Here is a 22,785-nt window from a genome sequence, read left to right as displayed (position 1 = left end):
CGCCCACCCCGATTACCTTGTTATTTGGAAAAAATTGTAACATTAACGGCACCATCTGCACAATCGTGTGAACGTTGATCAATCGGGATGCATCCTATGAAGCATACTCTTCGTATATATTGATTTTAATTTAACCAGCTTGAAGCGAAATCGCATGAAATTATCATGTCAAGTATTATTGTAATATGTACGAGTATAATTGTATTTAAATATTTTATTAATTCGTATAGCGAACTTTGTATTGTAATAATAAAAATTATAGGACCAATAATACGAGCTAATTATTAAGGTCTAAATAAAATAAAAACAAATAGTTATAAATTCGTTTAATTAAATAATCACAAATTTTGTGATTTTAATTAGCTCGTATTATTGACCCTATAATTTTTATTATTGCATTGCAACACACGAGCAGTATTTAGTGTTATTATTGTTTAATTTTCGAACTTTGTATTCTTGTAACGAAAATTACTTGTCACTCACTCATACGAGACCGGAATCATATTTCATACCGATTCCGACAGAAAAAGAGTATCAAACGCTATAGGTACACCCTTCGTTTAGCACCTGGATATCACTTACAACAGATGCTGTAATAAAATTCACGATTATCCGCGTTAATTGATCAAGAGGAATGTTTATTATCGTAAAATGTGCGGGGGATACAATCGTTTTTGTTACCGTGAGAACTATGAGAAGTGAATCGCTCAACTTGATATCAAACATGGGGAAAATCGTTTGCCAAGAATACGTTCTAAAACAAACATTATTATTTATATACGTATACATACACGCATATGTAAAAAATATTTTTAAATTTAGTTTTAATTTCTATATTTTTCCAACCTTCATAAATTTTTTGACATCAATTGATTTACGTTTTTCAAATGTATCTCGAATTTATTACGAAGAATACCTGAGTATTTTAGAAAGCATCAGCTGTTCAGAAGCCGTCCTTTTAAAATTTAAAGATCCTGTAAAGCTTATTATGTACCTTGTCGCTCAAGCTGAGCCTTTACGACATCGCGCAGACAGTAGACTGGAAAATATCCTGATATCATTTATAACGTAGATATTTACAAAAATGAACAGGAGATCTTGAAAATCTTTTGTGAGATAGCAAATGTTATCTTTATTGCATTCTACCAATCACACATTAGGTATGATTTATCTGTCGTGATAAACATATAAATATAAATATTGCGTAAAAAATATTGCAGTGTCATTTTAAACACATTTAGAATAATAATGTAATTTTAAGCATGCGTGGAATCTTGAATTATAGCAAATGTATTTACTATTTACAAAATCACTACAATTCTATTATTGGGAAGTATAAATTATAAGATATATATATATATATATATATATATATATATATATATATGTATAGAGAAAAAGAGAGAGAGAGGGAAATGAATATTTATACATATGTAAATATTCTCTCTCTCTCTCTTTCTCTTATTTCTCTTTCTTTCTCTTTTCTTTCATTGTTTTGCACAATTGTATTTTTGTATAAAATTGCACTTGGCTGATCATTATGATACGCATTATTGTCCGTAAATCGAACTAATGTTAACCGAGAAGTGCGGATGCTAAATGAGTATTATTTACTTTCAAGTTCCGGCCGATCCTTTTCCTTCGAGTTAAGTAGAGAGCATCCTAAAACTAATAAATCTCGAGGGCCTAAAAGACCAGGCGCGCGTGCCAGAAGAACAAGCCACGTGGCTTACTGTTCCTTCCAAAAAACAATTTATTTAACCAAAGATAACCGATTCGTTTTCTCTCAAAATCCTGACGATATTTACTAAACAATTTGTTTGTTTAACTGGCTCGTTTAAATAGTTTTACTTCTTCCTTATTCTTTCAAAATTTCATGACATTTACTTAAAAATACATCATCACTTTTCTTTTGAAGTAAAAAAATCTGAAAATTTCTGCTGGGAAATGATAAACAAATCCCTTCTCCTTTAACGTAAAAGGAGAAGGATTATATCTGAATACATTTATAAATTTAATTATAAGTTTAATTCTGCAATAAAATAGAAAGTGTCCAGCATTTCTTTTTAAGAGTACACACAAAATGTTTTCTTTAATAAACGCGGAAAGCCCCAAAAATTTTTCATTGCGCTATATTTAAATTAGCTATAAATACGTCATCGTATTCACAAAAATGCGTTTCCTTGTTTCTTAAAATCATTTTTTTCCTTGTTGCATCGAGAGCAAACACCTGTCACAGTATCTCAATTATTGTCACGCGAAGTGTATAGTTTTAAGCAGCTCCCATTGGACCAGTCAATCTGCTTGTCTTGCGAGCAAAGAAAAAAGGAGAAAATACATATATATGCCAAGCGGAGTTGCTAAGGCTCCTGTCTTCTCATCTCTCTCTATCGTCCTCGAAAAGTTACGGCGGCCACGAGACGTCTTGGAAGTATGAGGGCGCAGATGGGATTGTGTTTAATGAAGTTAGGCCCGAGTTGCACCTGCCACTTTCGAGGCATCTCGGACCAACGGCCGTTACACCGCCTCGAGCACCCGTCGAGAAATTGGCGGGAATCGCGTTCCCAGGAGTCTGTGAGACTTATCTGTGACAACGGTTATTCCGACTTTTTTCCGTCTCAGACCTATCGTTAAAATGCACACACGTTGTAATCGCGGGCCGCAGCGAGCGGACGCGCGGTTCAACGCGGCGGAAAAAATTCGTGCAAGGTTTGTTTTTTCGTCTTGTTTCCGCAGTCAAGAAATATGTATATACGATCTGTTAAATGATCGTTAAACGATATGTTAAATGATTTAAAATATTTCACAACTTCGAGCATAAAAATTTTGATAGTTTTTTTGGAAATATTATTAAAATTAATCATTGGCATAACTTTGTTCATCTGCTTCTTGATGTATAAGAAATATATGTACTCATTACAAATATTGCGCCAATAATTCTTTTTTCGTTTTTAAATTTTATATTTTGATTATATATCTTTCTTATTTGCACATCTTTTAATTTAAAGTATCAAGATAACTTTTTTACAATTAATATCGATAGAGGCCGTAAAACTATCCTAAAGATCGAATTACTTTGTGCCCACACGACAAGATGGTTCCTCCTTGAACCATAGTTTTTTTTCTCACTCAAAGGGACGTGTTCTTCCTGTTCCTGTTTCGACCGTAGAAATATGAGAACTTGGTTACGCTAAAATGATGAGAGAAACGGGGATCTTTCGTGACAGCAATTTAATTATTCCCGACATCTGGTACATATTGGAGCGTTAACCTTTGAATATAAACCTTACAGCTTTTCGAGAATTCATTGCTTTTTCTTCACGTGTAAATAAATAATTAAAACGTAAAAAAATGTAAAGAATTAGAATCGCAAATTAATATTTTAAAATTAAATTGTTGTTTTCGTTTAAAAATTTTAAATATTTTTTTTTAAGTAATTCTCTTATTTTTGAGGCAAGAATTTTAGTTTTCAAAAATTATGACGTTTCAAAAATTGTGACTCGATATGTGCAAAGAAACTACGAAACATCCCACTTCTATTTTACAATTCAATTACTTTCAGTTATCTAGCTATTCTATCTGGTCAGCATAACTGAGCAGCGTGGGTGGGATTTTTCCTTTTTTCACCCATGAATTTTACTTACTTTTTAAAACTTACTAGCCAACACTTTATGAAAATAATTAAAATTTTTGCATAGGACAAATCCTATCAAAAGTATTTAGTATAAATGCTAAATATATTGCTAAATAATTAAGGACAAATTTTTAATTGATAAAAGTTAATTTGAATACGAATTTATAAGATAATCTAATCCCATCGTATTTCATTGTCTCCAGTGACTACTGTTAAAAAGTTCATTGAAAGCATGTAGAACGTAGGATACTAGGATCTTTAAATATTCACGATTCAGGATCTCCTCTTATTGAGCGAAACAGCTGTTCCACCCTCTCCAACGGGGGCAGCGGGAGATCTGCTGGCATTCAGACTATCTGAACGAAAAATCGCGCGGAGGTGGAGGCTTCGAAAGGTCGACGGTAAATGTAGGTACGAGCAGCTGGATCGGCGGAGATTCGTAAAGCTCGTCGTCACGCCTTCCTCCCGCATTGTTCAAGTCTTGTTAGTACGTTTTTTCTCCTTTCTCTTCCCTACCGCACGAATCTAACTTCCCGAAGCACCCCTAATATCTGTTTGAGCTCGGGATTCGTAAAAACCGCGCAATTATCATTCACATTCATTATACAATACAAGGACGACATAAAAAAAAAGCACCAGAGTATTCGTATTATTTGATCACCAGCATCTCTTTTCCAAAATATATGCCACTATTTATTAAGATTTATTATGATTTTCTCTCTCCAACTATTATTTGTTGCATAAAAATTAATAATAAATATTAATATATATAATAATAAATATAATTCTTAATAAATAGTGAAATATTATTACATTTACTTGTGTTGCAGAAATGTATTATCACAATCAAATTTCTTTTCACCATGAATAATACATACATATTTAAGACACTGAATTTTCGATTTACTTTTAACAATAGTTCGTAAAATAGTCCCTCCAATAATTAGGGAAACGAGATGTAAGCAATCTTTGTTCAGACATTTCGAATACGAAACTACCAAAGAATGTTCACATCCTGTCAAAGAAAAAAAATGTCAATTATTAATTCGATATCCATAAGAAGCGTGCAAATTATAGAGAGCGTAGAGATGTAAATGCTTATGGTTTGTATCGTAGGAGGTCTAAATTGACTGAAATTGCGATGCCAACCTTGAGCTTCGTCGCTCATGTCACTACACATCCTCGCTCGTTCAGAAAAGTGGTTAATTTCTAACCGACAATTTTTCCACGTCTTTGCATCGCGCAGCATGCGTCAAGGAGAGAAATAAAGAGCTGAAATACACACACGCAGGACACAAAGTGTAGAGCAACATCCTGCGTTAAACGTTTCCCTTCGCTTCGATGCACGCACAATTTTTGCGCTGTGAATAAACATCAATTACCGCATTTTAACCTTTAATATATACGGTAATCAGTTGATGCATCAGTTAGCCGTTGTTAGATTAATTGATACATCGGCATAATGGATAGGAGAAACCTATGTTTATAATGCATATATTTAACTAAATTTAAATTAATTATACTTCTAGGAATATGAGATAAAGCCACTTCATTTTATTGATTTTTTTGAAGCAATAATAATATCCCGTTAGCTCGTAAATTAAATTAAATTATTAAATATTATTAATATAATCTGAATAATTAAATAACTAAATAATTAATAATATAGACTGTAACAGAACAAATGATAAAACAGATTTTTTTTAAAGACGCGAATACACGAGAGAGACAAAGAGAGAAAGTATTATAATTTATCCTTTTGCTGTGTAATTTAAAATGTTTTAATGTGTTATGATGTGCTATTGATGTTTAATTGATGTGTTATTAATATACTAATTCAATTATGTAAGAATTATTTTTAAAGCAATCAAATTTCAAATCTTTTGGAAATGATGATTTTTTGCACGCAAAAGACGGTAGCTTTTCGTGCAGACACAGTCGTAAACTTTCATGGTTGTTTACGACGTGGTTCGAATTTTAGAATTTTTAGAGCATCTGCAACCCAATGGCAGCTGTTTGCGTATACATCCTTCACCACTTATCTTCGTCTATGACAAACATGACGCTCTACAGACGTCTGGAATGCTAAACTCTATCGCGTTCTCGGACAAGAAAAATTTTCATTCCAAGGAATTTAAAATATATTCGTTAAAACATTTTATGAGAGAAATCAAGAGATAATCGCGTCTCTAACGCGCGCACCGGGCATTTTATGGTAGCAGATGATGAAACACTAGCTGAATATAACAAATTTCTACGCAAAAGCAGCCACGAGAAACCGACGCGTCAGCTTCTGTTTATTTTCGCCGTTTAATATAAACGTGCGCGTGGAAAAGACGGCCTTGTTTCCTCACACATGCTTTCGTCTACCTGCGAGTACAGGTGGTTGCAAACACGAACCCTATTGTCCACTTTCTACCCCTCGTCTTGCTCCTTCCTGCACGATTTTTCTTCCTAGAGTCTAGGTGCACGTCAGTACAACGTCTAATGTCTTGTCACAAGATATGAGATTAATAAAAAAATCTAATTAATAAAAGAATAATGCTAAATCCAAATATCACAGAAATTCCTTCCTTCATAATAATTGTCTTTTAATTTTGAAAATATACTCCATATTTATTAAAGTGAAAATCTATAATTATAATTATAATTAAAATTATTAAATAAATAATTTAATATTGTTGAGTTTAATAAAAAATTATACTATTAAGTTTAATATTAAATAATATTTAATAATGTTAATTTTTTTGTTGAACTTAATAATATGATAATTAGAATTATTAAACAAATAATTTAATTAAATAAAATAATTTAATTAAATTATTTGTTTAATAATTCTAATTATCATAACAGATTTTCCCTCTCTGATAAATATGTTTAAGAAACTTAATATTATTATATTATTAAAAAAAGCCAAATTGGACATCCTGTCACAAAATGTCAGTCCTGACACTAATAAGAATTTAAACGCAAGATTTTACTACAAATGTACGCTTTATCTGACATTATTTCAAGAGAATATGCAGTTAGCAACAATCACAGCTAACAGCTGATCATCGACCGACACGCGGTATGCTTCCAGTAATTTCGATGCTGGCAAAAAAACCGCGCGGGACGCATCGATGATTCCGCAAAATTTTCAGGACCTTCCAGCAGACACAAAATTTGCGAGGAAACAGAAAGAGAGGGAGAGAGAGTGATCGGCCCGCAGAGACGCGTTCGTTCTTTTATATTTGGCACATATGCTGCCCAGGTGCTCGCGTCGATAGCCAAAGGGTAGAGTTTCAAATTTTCTTACCTTATTCTTCGCGATTTTTTGACTCGTTCCATTCGATATTTCTCGCTTTCTTTCTTCCTCCTTGGTATCAGCTGTCTGATCATCTTTTCACTAGACGCCTTCTTTCATGGCGGTCGTGCCTGCAAACAGAAACATGCAAATATTAGTTTAAAAAATACGTCCAATACAGAAACAAACACTGATACATTCTAAAAATAAAAATTATATTTCTCAATTTATAAATATTGGTAATTATAAATTTTGGGGAATATAAGTGCTATTTATAAAATTAATTTGAAAAAAAATATCAGCATAATTAACTCTCTCTTTTTTCATATTTTTCATATTTTATATCAATTTATCGCATAAAAGTATCAAGGAAAAATAAATTAAGAGATCAACGTTACAATGGTAAAATATAGAATGACATTTCCAAAAATCGGTTCGCGTATCTCGTGAGCATGTCCTTCATTAGACTGCTCATAACCGTGAAAAATGATCAGGTCAGTAATCGTCTTTAGTACGAGTTAAAGTCGCGGCATTAACTACATCCTGGCGTCGAACCCCTGCAGATAAGTTCCTCCCTAATTTTCGACGATGTTCTGACGTCACGGTGTACTCGGGGACCCCGTGTGTTCCGGTCTGCTTGACCAGGACCGGAAGTGGGAGACCGATGGGGGAGCGCGGGTACTCGAAACTCAAAATCCCCCACGGATATCGATGTTCCCGTGTTTAAACAAGAAGGAAGTCGGCATTTCCTCGGAGATCCAACGGTTGTGTCGGAACAAGAGCGAAGGAAATTTACAGGGGGGATTTACAGGCTGCGGAATAACGTCGAGATTTATATTAACATCCGCGTAAAGATTTAAAAAACAAATTGCTTAATTTTCTAAATCTCTACGGAATCACGCGTGCATTTCTAACAAAGTATGTTCCATGTATGGAACCTGATAATCGCCGGCAATCTCGCGAGTTGCATTCGATATCATGTCGAGAAGCAATTACGGGGCAAACCGCGCAATAATCAGCAATAATAACCGAACCAGCGTGGATATTACGCTGAAAAAATCTCAAGAAGCAATCACAGGCCTAATGATTGTTACGGGCGCTGGCTATAGTCGGTCATGGTGTTCATGGGGTTCACCTGTTCGTGCTGGCCGTACGAGAGAGGACGCGCGATGCGCGTACGCACGCACACGCGTCCACGCCCGACGCATTGCGCTGCGATGCATTTCTGTAACGGTCGAATTTACCCCCATCACGCGGCCAGCCGTGATATAGCGAAGCGTGACTCGACCAAGTTGCGTTACAATTCATCCGGTATGCTTATAATTGCACGTCTTCGAATCTCGCGGCAGCGTGCGTCACGCTTTATTTTATGTACGTGCGCACAGTGGCGCGTTTATGTCCCTCCTACCCCTCGAGGATTCATCTGCATATCGCCCTTCCCTCGCCCACTCGGACTTGCATACAAGAACGTACATCAATTATGCAAAATTTCGTACTATATTTGTACGTTTATTCTACGCATTTTCGAAATAAAAAAAAATTTTATCTCGAGTATAAAATAATTTCAGCGATAATCTCTTTTGAAAATTTTTTCAGTATCTTTGAAAAGTGCAAGAGAAACAAATCTCGTCGAGAGGAAATGCAAATTCATGGTTGACCAATTGCATTTATGACACCGACCGGTTTTGTTTTTTTCAAGAAATTGAATAAAATCGTAATCTCATCGATTTTTTATGAAAAGAGATTTCGAGGAGATAAAATTTACGTGTGAAAGTCAAAGGTGAGACCTTGCCTTGGTCTTTCTGATTGTTACATTTTGAATGTTCTGTATAGAATGGGCAGTTCTATTACGTTGAATCACCTTGACCTGTTACATAATATCTGGTGTTGGCGAAGAAGATATAAAAAAACGCAATAAAAAATATAAAAATTATGACTAAGATATTAAATTCAAAGGCGATTCAACAAAAAAAAATTTAATAAAAAGCAAGGAAATCTTGATTTTATAAAAAGATACTAAAATCAGACGTATAATGCCTTCTTGATATGCGAGTCTAGTAATATGAAAACCGCACGATTGTGATCGTTACACTGGCTTGTTCGTAAGTCACGTTTTATCCGAAAGTTCTATGTGCTCGAGAAAACGATTGCGGCGTCTCGAAGAGCGATTTTCTGGCTGGGACTTGCTTCCACTCTGCTCTCTCCCTCTCGTTCTCCGGCTGCTCCACCTGCTCGGACGACCGTTTTTTCTTCTTGCTACAGAACACCCGACTTCCCGCAAAAATGCTCGAGGCAGAATCGTGCCAACAACAATTGGGTGAATTGTCCTACAGTCTCATTGGTGCGCACGCTTACGCGATCTCTAAATCACTTCTATTCCTCTTGTACAAAGCTTTTTAAAAAATATAATTCAATTTAAAAAAATTTCATTAAATCTTAGTAGAAAGATGATAAACTTTTTACATTAGCTTCACATATAATCTCAAGTTGTGTCTAATGTCTGATATTTAAAAAAAATTAAATAAAATCTGATTAAAAAAACATTAAATAAAATAACAAATTTCAATCTGATAAAAAAAAACATTAAATAAAATAACAAATTTCAATCTGATAAAAAAAACATTAAGGATGCTTTGTATGTACAATCCTAGCAAAAAGTAGCTAAAAATCAATATTGACGAATATATCCTCTTTTGATGTATTTTGAGTATGAGAAATTTCGTGGAATATTATAATTTGATTTTAGCTAACATTGCAGAAATGTATTTTTTAATATTTATTGCGTTTTTACTGAAATATTCCGAATTTTGTTAATCAAAATGATTAACTTTTGGCAGAGAATTTCACCTTGTGTCAGATACATGGCTAATTTCATTGAATTACATTTAATATCTTTTTAACCAGTTAGTACTTGTATAATATTATTTGACCAAATATTTCCTCTGTATTTAAACTACACTTTTGCAAATTTTAAACAAATTCTAAATATTATTTCCATGTGTTTTTGTCATTTGAATCGACGTGGTTATACGTTTCCCATAAGAATACATGTTAATTCGGTGCAAATTAAAATCCTTATAACTTGTGAACGCCTTAGTGAATCGATTTAAAAATTGCACTGAAGATTCTAAACATATGTAAAGACGTTCTGTACAATTTTCATGAAATTCTCAATATTTTGAAAATAGATACGAAACATCCTTAAATAAAATAACAAATTTCAATATGTACGTAAACAGACGATTAAAAATGTACGTAATATATATATATAAATTATTTAATCTATGTAAGAGATTTGAAGAAGTAAATTGAAGCGAAACTGAGGATGAAACAATTCGCAAGAAAAATTTTTTTCGAAAGATTCATCAGACGCAATAGCGTAACCGGAAAGAAATTAGATGAGAGAAAGGAAGATCTGAGAGAGCGAGAGAGAGAGAGAGAGAATCTTGAATCACATCGCAGCATGCTCGAACCGCGATCGTGATCGTTCTATACATCGCGCTACTTAGAAAAAAAGATAAAAGGTACGCTTCATGGCGCGCGCGCTCTTTCCTACCACAAGGCCGAGAGATCGCTTAGCATAATCCGTTGGACGGTTTCGAGCTTGAGAACGATGGTGAGGGTACACGTGGAGAGCGCACGTAGCGGAGAGAGAACGAGTGTACGGATGTCATCGCGAGCGCAACGAGGACGTCGCTAAAAAAGATTCGCGCCATTTTTACTGCGCAACCAGCGCGGCGCACCAATCAGATTTGAATTTCAACACCCGGTAGTGGGGACTACCGGACCTCGTGGCTTCGCTCAAACGGCGCTGAGCCGACTGACTCCATCATCCCGAACGATCCTACCAGAACAAGTCTGACCGTCGAACGGTGAAGATCAAGGTTGGCCAGTTGGTTTTTGGCCGACTTCGCGCAAGAAGAGTGGAGGAAACTTCACAGAAAAGTTGAACGGCGCGACGCAATTTACGTCATCCAACATTCCTCTGTTCTTCCACAAGACGTTGAACGGAAGAAACGAGGACAATCGACGTTCCATAATATCGTATCTGTTGCAAAGTGTTGCGGAAGTATCTCGAATCGAAAGACGCAAATTGTTGAGAATCCGCTCAGCTCGACTACGTATCCGGTGGAATACACAAGAGGGACCCGAGATGCTGGCAGCTTCGATCTGTTGCGAAATCTATTATACGGTGTTACCCAACACGACCATGGCCTCGCGAGTACCACGCTGCCTCTTCGGTAAGCCGGACCCGCGGGAAACCATGGAGATGTTCCAGGAAGCGTTAGACGCGGAGAGGAGCAAGTTCGCCAAAAGATGGGGAGTGGATCCCTGTTCGGAGGACAAGGAAAATAATTATCAGAGACGGAACAACGAGAAGAGCGAGCCGTCGACTAACAAAAAGCGAAGTAATCCGTATTCAAGGCAGACCAGCATTCACGGTGAGCAACATTTCTCTCGCAAAATATCCACGCGAATTTTATCGGTTAACTTGACGGAAATTAGGCGAATGCTCGCGTATGTATGCACGAGTTACAAAGCGTATTTCGATAATAATTATGTCCCCGTGAACGGACAATACGTAAAAATTGATCGCGAATGCATGCATCAGGCGCGGAAGAAGATGGGTTTTTTTCGCGATTTTTTTGATTAGTACCATGTTGTTGAATTTAATGCGCGTGACCGGGCTAAAAATATCTCTTACACATAACTCAATATATGGCATGCCATTATAATGGTCCTTGAGATGGATGAATTATCCAACCGAATTGTCTTCGTGATTCTAGTATCATAGTAATTTTTTAATAAAGATTTATTAAAGACTTACGTCATGTAATACGTTAAAAAAAAAGCTAAATCTTGGGTTAAGATTAACCTCCTCTAGAATTATCAACGATACAATGATACAATAATCTATCACTTAGCTCATTGGATGACGTTGTAATGAGAGTGCAAAGTGGCGTCATAGAGTCGCGACTTTTTGGCGGGAAAGCCGTATCGAAGAAAGGGAAGTCGGACGCGCAGGCGCGGCCTGGTCGCGTGGCTTCGACCTGTTTTCTTATTCTAAGTTCGTCGCATCTTCCGCCTTTTCTCCTCCTCCAACTTCTATAGCTGTATCCCTCGCCTGAGTACTCCCGGCTACCGTCTTACGCGTTCTTTCGGAGAACCTTTCATCTTGTTAGGCTATTCGTTTCTTACGCTAAGAGCACGCGTCATAAACGAGACCCAGGGATAATCTAGGTAGCCCAAACTAGACATTTTTTAAATTAAAAATTTGTATTATGGTTTTTAGAAACTTATCTTTTTTTTTTCTAGAAACTTTTTACGAGATAAATAGTTTCTTATAAATGTTTTTATATCTCAAGTTCTTTGATTAATTTGAATTCGTGTCGTAAATATAATCCGTTATTTACATAGGCTCAGTTACATAATATAGTCATAACATGCTCTAATCGTAAATTACAGAAACAGAAAGAAAAAAAATTCTTAAAAGTATTTTTTTTTATTATTTAGAAAATGTAAATAAATAATGTATATATTTTTGCTATCTTCCATGAATATATATTTTTTCTCGAAGACATCTTGATTTGTTTCACAATTCCCGGAAAATTCAGGGAAACATCTCTTCTATATCCATCTTTCGAATATCTACAAAAAAAAACGTTCGTGTTATCAGAAAAGATAAGTAAACACGTGTGGTACGTAATCGCGTGAGAAACTTGAGTCACTGATCGGTATTCTATGATCGCTACGCGATGTAATAATGCAGTTAGGGACGAAACATCGAGAGTGAATCACGACTGAGTCATGCGTTTAAGGCGACTGACGTAAAGTACCTGTAAGGGTTCGTGAGTCATCGAAGGGCCCCGATTTCCAAGGAGTAAAAGAAAACCGTGATCGCATTCCTTGGATTCCTCCGGCATGATGCATCTAGGCTTGCTCCTCAATTCGCATGAATTTTAACGCACAATGGATATTATGTTTTTCTCGACCAAGTGCAAAAAACCTTGCATGTTTTTGCATGCGAACCGATAAAAGCATCGTATGTATTTTATATTCTTTATCCGAGATAATAATTTCCATGTGAAATTTTTATTCTCTTATAAAAATAAAATTCACACCACCACAAAAGCACATAATTATTAATAATCGCTAATATTCATTTTGAAATCATGTATAGGCATTCGAAGTGGTTCGCAGGCTAAAAAAATGGTCGATACGTTGAAACGCGTGTGCGAGATAATCGTAGCGCGCGCGAGGAGAAAAGATTAATTTTCTCAACTTCGATGGAGACCCTATGCCTATTTGCACTGATAATCCCATACACGGTGACTCCTTGGGCTGGAACGCGACGACCCTCGAAAATTCAACGGAGCGGGACGGTGCAACCAGCACCTCTTTTTCCACCGACACCTGTTAGCCCTTGCTACAGGCCTATGACGACTGGAACGTCTTTTCCCACGATTAAATCAGACCCCGCGAACACGCGATACCGTGTCGCGCGAGGCCTTTCGAAGGTCGCGCACCACCTGCTGGAACAAGTTGCCTTTGGTGCAAGTATGACAAGAACTGGATACATTAATTGCACAATTGCATTAATTGCTCCTTTTACTTTTATTTGACATTTTCACAGACTGACGAAAATTATTAATTTATTAAATTAATAGATATAAAGGAACGAAATATAAGGTACGAAATTTCTGTTTTTGTCTTAATAATTCACCTATTAAAAAATTATTTTTCGTATCATCATGCGTTTCATCTCTTGTATTTAATCGAAAATAAAATATTTTACATCCATAGAATAAATATAAAACTAAATAAACAAAGATTTTTGGATTTTCGTCTTTTATACCCATTTTATCTGAATAGCAAGAATAACAGAAAACGATAGAAAGCGTTCTATTTTCTTCTGCGATTAACGAGAAGAAAAATAAACGCAGGGGTGCGGATCGCGGTATTGCTGTCCGCGTCGTGGAATAGAAAACCTTTGACATTCTCTCCTCGCGACGAGAAATCAACAAAGGATCCTTTCGATCGCGACTTAAAGCTTAAAGCAGACTCTCCGTTTACATGGTTCTCCCGCAAAATCGGAGACGCAGTTGGAGAGCAGCTCGAAAAAGATCCTTCCTACGGGTGAAAAATGCGTCAGAAGGAGGACTGTTCGGATCCGCGAACAAAAGAGAATTTTCGAATCTCGTCTCTTCGAGACATATGGACAGGTAAACGTCGAGCCTTCCATGACGCACCTAGGATCTACTTCGCGGCACATTGAGGCGTGGAAACAGATGTTGACAAGCGAAATCGTGAACGCGACGCGTAAAGAAAAGGAGACCGAGAAGAGAGAGAAAATGAACGTTCATCGAGGAAGAGCTCGGTTTCGCGCGCCATATGGCGAACCATTGCCAAAAAGAGAGAACCGCGGAGAGAAAGGATCATGTCCTCAACATATGGTTATTGCGTGGATTTTTTTCTTCGACCTTTCTCTCATCGATTTGCCGGATCGAATCGCGATCCGATTTATTATGCCGTTTCGCGGACGTTAATATTTCTTAATACTTCAAACTGAATGACCAATTAATAAATCAGTTCTTAAAAAAAAAAATAATTTCTCTAAATTAATCAAAAAAATTATGGCTATAAAAAATGTATGACGTCTCGTATTATAATCTCATCTGTGATATAAATGCATGGTACACTTTTCAATTATCTTTTATTATTTCATGATTTTTGTAATAAAATATGTACGTCTTATATTCTTCGCGTTTTTATCGAGACGTCAAAAAACAAGGAGATTTTACTCTCGGAATTGGTACCGTTAACATTAAATCGCACCTGTCAGTAGTCAGTTAGAAAAAGAAAGAAAAATTGGATAAAAAGAAATGAGGGTAGGGTGTTCAGGTGGTTACCTGATCGAAAATAGGGTGCCCCTAAGACGATTCCTGCGTGTGTAGCCTTTGTTGTGGAAATTTCGTGCTTCTCCCTCGCACGAGATGCTCTTATACAGGTTACGCGACGTCGCAATGAGATGACCCGATCGATTCACTAAACTTCATATACGCCACGGAATCTTAAAAATATATTCGTTACGGGAAGCCCCACGCATTCTCTCAAAGAGAGACGTCTATTCACGCCGTACGAACGAAATAGAATGAATGCTTTTATTACGCCTCACGGAATTTTGTTTTTATATTGTATACTATTATTATTACGACTTTCGTGACGGGACGTTTCAATAACACACCGTTTATATTTATTTATTTATACTCAGTACCGTTTAATGTTTTTGTTACAGATTACTGGCGAGCTCGAAAAACATGTGACGTGAATAAAAAGCCTCTGACGACTTCGATGGACGTGACGAAGCAACAAAAGGAGTCGTCGAAAACAACAAAGACGACTACCACAGCGACGATAACGAAGACCACGTAGAAAATGTCGAATCTCGGAAACGATCATCATACATCTTTAGACCCCCCGTGCACACATGCGGTTTTCTCTTATTTTGCTGCGAAAGCGAAAAAATCGCCATGTTAACTGTCCTTGAACAACGAAAAAAATCGCTCGAAATAATTAGCCTTCTTTCTCTTAAAAAAATGTTAAAAAATTATTATTAAATTATTATTAAATTATTATTAAAAGATTATTAAAAGATATATAAAATATTATTAGAGAATTTCATAAAATATTATTAGAGAATTAAAAGATATATAAAATATTATTAGAGAATTTTATTTTTTTAAGATTATAGAGAGAGAGAAAAAAAATTTTAAATATATATCATATTACATGGAATGATCAGAGCAATTAAATATAAGCGTAAACTGCATGTGTGCATGGCATTTTAATAATCGTTTTAGCAGAACAGACATTACTTATGCTACTGAATTTTGTATATTTATTTTCTTTCGCGTCCTTCAAACATTATTATCTTTGATCAATTATTAATTTTCTGTAGGGTTAATTGTGACGGACGTATTAATCATTTTTTGTAAATAATTCAAATGATTTATTGGAGGTTTTTGTGGATGGACTCATTGTCATATAAGAATCGCTATATTTTCAATTATAATTTTTACGATTAATGGAGCATTGTCTTTAGCGAGCCGATCGAAAGTGTCTCTCGCGATAATTCAGACTCATGGTTTATCGAGAAAGTTTTTAACAAACTCCATACATTAAAGATTTTTTGCGACGACGAAAGTCCATCGAAAGCTTCAAACGGTTGCTTCCTCGAGGAAGCAACAATGCAGCGCCTCCAAAGACTAATTGATTATAAACATCAACTTGCATCTCTTCGCACTCTCGTCACATTTTTGTCGCGAGAGACAAGAGAAAGTCCTATGTATATTTCATTTTAGAATTAGGACACTCTTCTAGTCACCTAGTCATTTAAGCGAATAATAAACTATCGTGCTTTCATTCCTATCTATTGTTCTCATTTTTTTTTCTTATCCTTACGATATACGTGTATATGTTAAAAAAATATCATATATTAGAAAAATGTTATATTGTACCAAGACATACGTGCTATAATTTTAAAAAATAAAATTGATAATTGTGATAAATATATCTCTCGCTAATTAAAAATTATGTAATCCTATTATGTAATCTATTTTGCACTTTTTCTATTTTACTATTTACTCGATGTATTGAAATGTAAAGATTACAATTTTTTGCATGATTATGGCATTTTGCAAATACATCTTCTCCTCATTAATTCAGTTAGTACTATAAAACTAATTCGATAAGTAGAAATCTAATCGATTAAAAAAAAGTTATTTTGCATCAGATATTGCTGCTGTAATGTTTGTCTCATGCTACTGCCTCATATCTTTTAAATTAATAATAAGTTACATAAAAAAGCAGCAGGCGAAACGATATTATCCGATGTTCCATCGACACATTCTAAGGGAATCGGCACGTGGAGAACGAGTCAAAATCGTCAAAATTGAAAATTAGACAGCTGAGCAGCACGATCGCATTTTCTAACGAACATTCTGTAACATCCACCTGGACGCGTGCTATCGGGGTGGTCCCGATATGCGTATGGGGGTGAACTATAGGGTGACATGAAAATAACTATTCCTACATACGCACATAATCTAAGCAATATCCGTCTCAAATGTAATTATTGTACAATAAAATTATAAATATAACAAAAATATTTGAATGATATAAATAATAAAAAATTATTGAAAATTTAGTTAATTTGCAAGAAAATATCGTTATATGAAATAAATAATTTATAATAAAGAGATACAAACAAAATATAAATATAATAAATATTTATACAAAAGTACAAATCTTCAAATATTTACTATTCTTTAGTATACAACAAAACAACATGATTTTAAAATATGTCATTCTTTATACGATAACAAAACGTAGCAACGTTTTCAACAGTACCCCATGTAGTTTACTTATCTGTACGACGATACGATGTATGGGGGTGACTTGGCGTAGTCGCTATATAGTTAATTATAATGCGTGATGCACAAAGGGGTCTTCCAACCATAGGGGAACTATGCGAAGGGAAGCAGCTGGTTTATGGTTTTAATGGCTGTCATCCTAGCTAGTTATTTCCATAGTAACTAATACGACGCCTCTCTCTCTCTCTCTCTCTCTCTCTTTCTTTAGAACGCGGAATTATACTTGCGTTAAATCGAATATCGATAAAACATTGTTGCGTAAATGGATTTTCGAACGTTACATATTACAACGGATATTCGATTAGCATTCGGCGAGCGATTAACGGCAAATCATTGAAATTATATTTTGTACATTTATATATATTTTTCAAGAAGTTTTGAGTAATGACTTTTTCAGCTAACAATTTAGCTATTCTATACCTATATCTATTATCAAACAACATTATGGTTAAATAAATATATAAATATAACTTCAAAATTATATAGATAAAATATTTTATTCAAATTTTGTGATAAATTGTTTATAGAAAATGTTTTACCCTTTAAAAGTCTAAATTTCTTTCTATTCAACCGATAGCAGAACATCCCTCTATTCAACCGATAGCAGAACATCTCCAGGTGCACTGAATGTACGTTAATGGACATCTATCACGATACACGTGTAATGTGCCCCACTATAGACTTAATTGATTGAATTAGCTGTAGAACCAGTTTACATTGGAACAGCACCTGATTGCAACAATGTTCCGAATGAATCAATTTTGACAAATCGCTTGCAATCGACAGTCAAACGATCTATCAAACACTTCTTTTAACATATAAAATTCAATCGATCATTTTTTTTTATTTGTACTTTTAATCGAAATATTTCAGCGTATCTAACACCAAGGAAGCAAGCAAAGATTTTTACTCGAACAATAAAATAAATTTTGCACATACACACGAAGGTCTTTTCTTCTGTAATATTTTTCTAAGATTTTGAAGAGACATGCTAGGAGAATTGCTAATGACAAAAATCACTCGTATATTTTCTGATTCAATTTATAATAAAAAGACCTAGAAAAAAAACGCAAGGATTGCACTCAATCTCATCCATCTTGAAAATGTCGTATTACAATATATAATAGTATGATAAATTGTCAGTAATGATTCTCGTATATTGCTTTTTTTAAAGCTTTCGCAAATTGTACCTACCGCACTCGACCATGCCGAAAACTTCAACGGTTCGTTCTCTTTCCCGTGAAAAACTTTAACTGACATTCGCGCCCAGACAAACGGGTGGCAAGAAAGCGCGTGTCGGCAGCGGCGATAAATTACGATCTTTCCGGTGAATCGGAGCGGTCCTAAATGAGAAGGGTGAATGTCCGCGATCGAAGACCACCAAATGATGTCCACAATGGCCGAAACGAACTCGCCCAGTAGCATTTCACTTTTTAACGGTAGCACGCGCCCCATCCGCGGCCCCCTCCCGCGTGTCCTCCGTATATTAACTAATACCCTGTAAACACGCGCAGCCAGAAAAGGTTCCAGCCGGCCGTTTTAATTAAAGGACATTCATATCGAGAGCTCGCTTTTTCGACCCCTTTTCAGTTTTCGCGAAAACTGGTTCGAATGTCCGTTTAGTCTGGCTCGTCATATGCCTATTTCTTTTTGCATTTTATATAGCATTTAAATTTTAATATCGTATTTATGCTTATTAATATCATAAAATAAAAGTTTCATAATATAAAAAGAAAAAATTAATAATTTTTAAATTTGTCTTGTATAAAAATACAAAATTTAAAAGAGTACAATTCTTCAAACACTTTCCATGAAAATAATTTCTTTGGAATTGCTTCTCAATTGCTTTTACAGAAAAGAAATTATGTCGATTATTTATTAAAAATAAATTTTAATTAAAAATCGATTACATAGAGCTCTCAATAAATAATATCTCTCAAGACTTCTCTAATAAATAATAATAATCCCCTCTATGCCAATGGAAAATAATTTTTATATCTATATAATAATTATTCGATTATTACCGTTAATCATTTTTTTTCATTTCATAGATAGAGCATTGCTAAAATAAACCATACAATGCAATTGCAATCGTTTTTTTATTGTTATTACATTTTGCTCATCTTTAAACTGACAATAATCCCATTGACAGTTAAGCACGGTAAAGATATTATAAATCTGTCAGTGGCACTTGCATGCCATTCGAAACCTGGCTCAATGAAATAATCACATAAGACACTCGACTGTTTGAAGAAGAAACGTTCCTTCTTGTCGTCCGCATTCCACACATTGATTCATGATTTATTTATATCTAACGATTTGCGATACTTTGATTAAGCAAATGTTTGGATATTGATTATATGCTTATATCACACTTGTGATTAAAACTTATGATTTTGTTTTAAATCGACGATAAATTATAGAAATTTTAACTGCAAAAATGTTTCATGAATATGAAAAGAAAACTGTTCATTTTTTTCAAGCTTCTTTTCTCAAATTTCTGTTTTTTTTTAAATTACATAGAAATAAATAACAGAAGTGAGAAACGGAATTAAAATCAATATGATAAGAAGTAAAAAAACTGCTATAAGGTGTAAAAATATATTCCTTATGATATATTTCTCCTGAAAAAATTTCAGTTAGTATCAAGCGACATGAAAGCGTCGCGACGCCAAATACATAAAAATTTATTTCTGACTTGTCAACAGTTTTGCTTATGTAGAGGGGTCACAGCTCTACCAAATAGCTTATCCGGAATTTTGAGTCTACTAAACTTTCGATTAAGATATTTTAGAAATAAAAAATCTAATGGCACTTTTATTACAATATATAATATAAATACTTTCGATTGCGATCAGTTTGAATCAGATTGATGCAGTTAATCCTGAGAAATGATGATTGCAATATGAGACTCCTGACGTATTTTGTTTTCATTATCATATTTTCCACTCTAGGTTCAGACTCACGTATGCACTCGCACGTACACACACAAAGCAAGTTTATTCCTCAAGGCGCATTTGCAGCGCTTATGTACGATTATTGGTGCAAATACACTTTGAGAGACAAAATTATATGTATATATATGCGTACATACGTGTGATATGTGTATACGTGTCAATGATTAATTTATTGTGTAGTAACAATTTCCAAAAATCAATCCCCTTTAGTGGAATAAAAAAATAAACTTGTGCCGTTAAATAAAATTTTTAAAAAGAATAATCTGTCGTTAACAATTTTCAAAAATCACTTCTTGAGGGTGAACTCTAATATCTTGAAAATGAGATCAGAAAAATATGAAATCTACATCCTTAGTTAAGATTCCTATAAAGAGTAATTTGTAATAATAATTAGTAATAATTTTATATATAATCCATAATAACAATTTTCCTTTTCAGAGGATATATTCTATCTCCTCGCATTGACTGATTCTCATCAATGGATGATGGTTACTCGAAGTAAGTTTACAGCATGCATTCCCCCGAGATGTCTCACGGAGAGACTTCTCCATCGATTCTCTTGGCTGGTAGACCAAGACACCGCAAAAACTAACCGTATCGAGTGCACCAGGGTTACGAATCACGATCCAATGTCCTTCGTCCTGTCTCTCATGGCTCCTTGTGAGACTCGTTGCGAATTTGATCGCAACAGAAAGGACGACAAGACTATTTCCAGATTCTTTTCAACAAGCGAGACGACGCAAATTATTGTTCATCTGCTGTTATAACCGCGATCTCCTTGAACCACCATTGACCATATCCAATTTTATGCCACTTTCCATTTTCTTCCCTTTTATTGTCGATATATCGTATTCTTAAATCCTAACATTTTGCAATAAATTGTTTAAAACACAGCCTTACTTTACGCTATCTAGATTTATGGAAAAGATATTTTGTTTACATTTATATCTATTTTTAATTAAATATTTTTATGGATGGCAGCATATTTCAGAGAAAACATTAAGAAATATATATCTAATTTAATATACTTCAAAATGATAAAAGAGGCTAAGATAAATGCGATAATTAAAATATGACTAATTCGCGAAGGTCGAGAGAAAAATTATTTAAGTTAAATAGCGGACGACAAAATAAGGCTTGTGAGGAAGGAGGATCGTTGGCAGGATGCCTCGCCTAGATCCTGTCTCGAGGTCGAAGAGAGGTCCTTCGAAGCGTGAAATCACTTCCAGTCTGAATATAAAGAGCGAAAAAACAAATGTACGTTTGTGTTTCGGTCGTTCCGTACCACCGCCTCCGCGATTATCCTAGAAATTATCGCGCCTACTAAACTTCTTTCCTTTGTGCGTCGAGAGCTTTGATTCAACGCTTGCTAAAAGATTCGGCACTAATGGCAATTAAGAACATGATACTGTCAAAACATATGGCGATGACGAATATGTTAAACGAGTAAAAAATTCGTCTATTTATCACATCAATTTAATAAACTTTTTTATCGAGAATTCAGTATATTGTAAATATTACAATTTATTTTTTCAATTACATAATAAATTTTATAGATTTCATAAAAGTATTATATGTTTATGTATAATCCTTAAATATGCAATTGCAAATAAATTCAATATATTGTAAATATTACAATTTATTTTTTCAATTACATAATAAATTTTATAGATTTCATAAAAGTATTATATGTTTATGTATAATCCTTAAATATGCAATTGCAAATAAATCTTATAATATATTGCATTAATAACAAATTTCTTTCAGTGAAATACAATGAAATAAATTAAATATAAAATCTCTATTGTTAATAACATATAACCCTTTGATACGAAAAGAGAAATTGAGGAGAGGAAAGAACAGATTTGGGACAGAGAATTTGTCGAAAATATTTCAACGATGCTGCAATTTGTACGAGGGGTTGGGAATGAGTTAAATTTTAAGATGCCTTTAGATTGCCTCTTAAGCGAAGTTCATTGCCTGATGAAAGACTGGGGTATAGGTTTTCGTTTTGGATACATTTTCGATTATTCGCTGAAAGCACAACACATCGAGATAACGGTCTTGGTGAGTGAGCGAAATAAGAGGAGCAAGGGAACAACGTTTTAAAATTATCACGAAGACGAAGGAAGTGCTGCCGAGAAAAAAAAGAAGAAACAGTTAGAAATTTGTTGCCAAGCGGGTTAACGTACTTATATGGACTCGTAGCACACGATATATGTCGCATCCGGTTTACTAACGACTTGAAAAAAAAAATATTACGAGAGCACTCTTTGTTACGTTGTGCAGGCAGCCACAATAATTGAAACTTGAAGTTTACACAATTAAATTAAAATTTAACGTTGAAAGAAAGTTTCTCAAATATAATTTAATCTTGTCCGCAAATAAAATGTACACTCTTACAGATAATTCTATCTTTATAAATTTACATAGCCAAAAGATTATACGTTTTCCTCTTTTCTACAACCATTAAAC

The 22,785-nt window shown here is 34.6% G+C and overlaps 2 protein-coding genes across 3 annotated transcripts in view; one reads left to right on the top strand and one right to left on the bottom strand.

Annotated features, from left to right (window-relative positions):
- Window positions 1-22,785, bottom strand: part of LOC105258547 (homeodomain-interacting protein kinase 2) — a 120,056-nt gene that overhangs the window by 47,373 nt on the left and 49,898 nt on the right. The window contains exon 2 of the mRNA XM_025413541.1: window positions 6,933-7,051. The gene's annotated coding sequence lies outside the window, so the exon portion shown is untranslated. The remainder of the gene's footprint in view (window positions 1-6,932; window positions 7,052-22,785) is intronic.
- LOC105258548 lies at window positions 10,775-15,495 on the top strand. Of its 2 annotated transcripts, none has more exons than XM_011269865.3 (2): window positions 10,775-11,362; window positions 15,217-15,495. In XM_011269865.3, the coding sequence occupies exons 1-2, from the start codon at window positions 11,074-11,076 to the stop codon at window positions 15,351-15,353; spliced, it is 426 nt and encodes a 141-aa protein (XP_011268167.2). In that variant the 5' UTR covers window positions 10,775-11,073; the 3' UTR covers window positions 15,354-15,495. The 2 variants fall into 2 exon arrangements, with proteins under 2 accessions (XP_011268167.2, XP_025269333.1); XM_025413548.1 differs by lacking the exon at window positions 15,217-15,495 and adding an exon at window positions 13,102-13,614.

Source organism: Camponotus floridanus, unplaced genomic scaffold (genome assembly GCF_003227725.1).
Source record: "Camponotus floridanus strain SB8 unplaced genomic scaffold, Cflo_v7.5 scaffold68, whole genome shotgun sequence".
Classification (NCBI taxonomy): domain Eukaryota; kingdom Metazoa; phylum Arthropoda; class Insecta; order Hymenoptera; family Formicidae; genus Camponotus; species Camponotus floridanus.
The sequence above is the reverse complement of the archived record's forward strand: the minus strand, read 5'-3'. Positions and strand labels throughout refer to the sequence as shown.

What these genes read in the sequence shown, in the direction of transcription:
- LOC105258548 (XM_011269865.3), top strand. Translation starts at nt 11,074, where the DNA reads ATGCTGGCAGCTTCGATCTGTTGCGAAATCTATTATACGGTGTTACCC. An exon ending in AAGGCAGACCAGCATTCACG is followed by an intron (nt 11,363 to 15,216) that starts GTGAGCAACATT and finishes TTTTTGTTACAG; the next exon opens with ATTACTGGCGAGCTCGAAAA.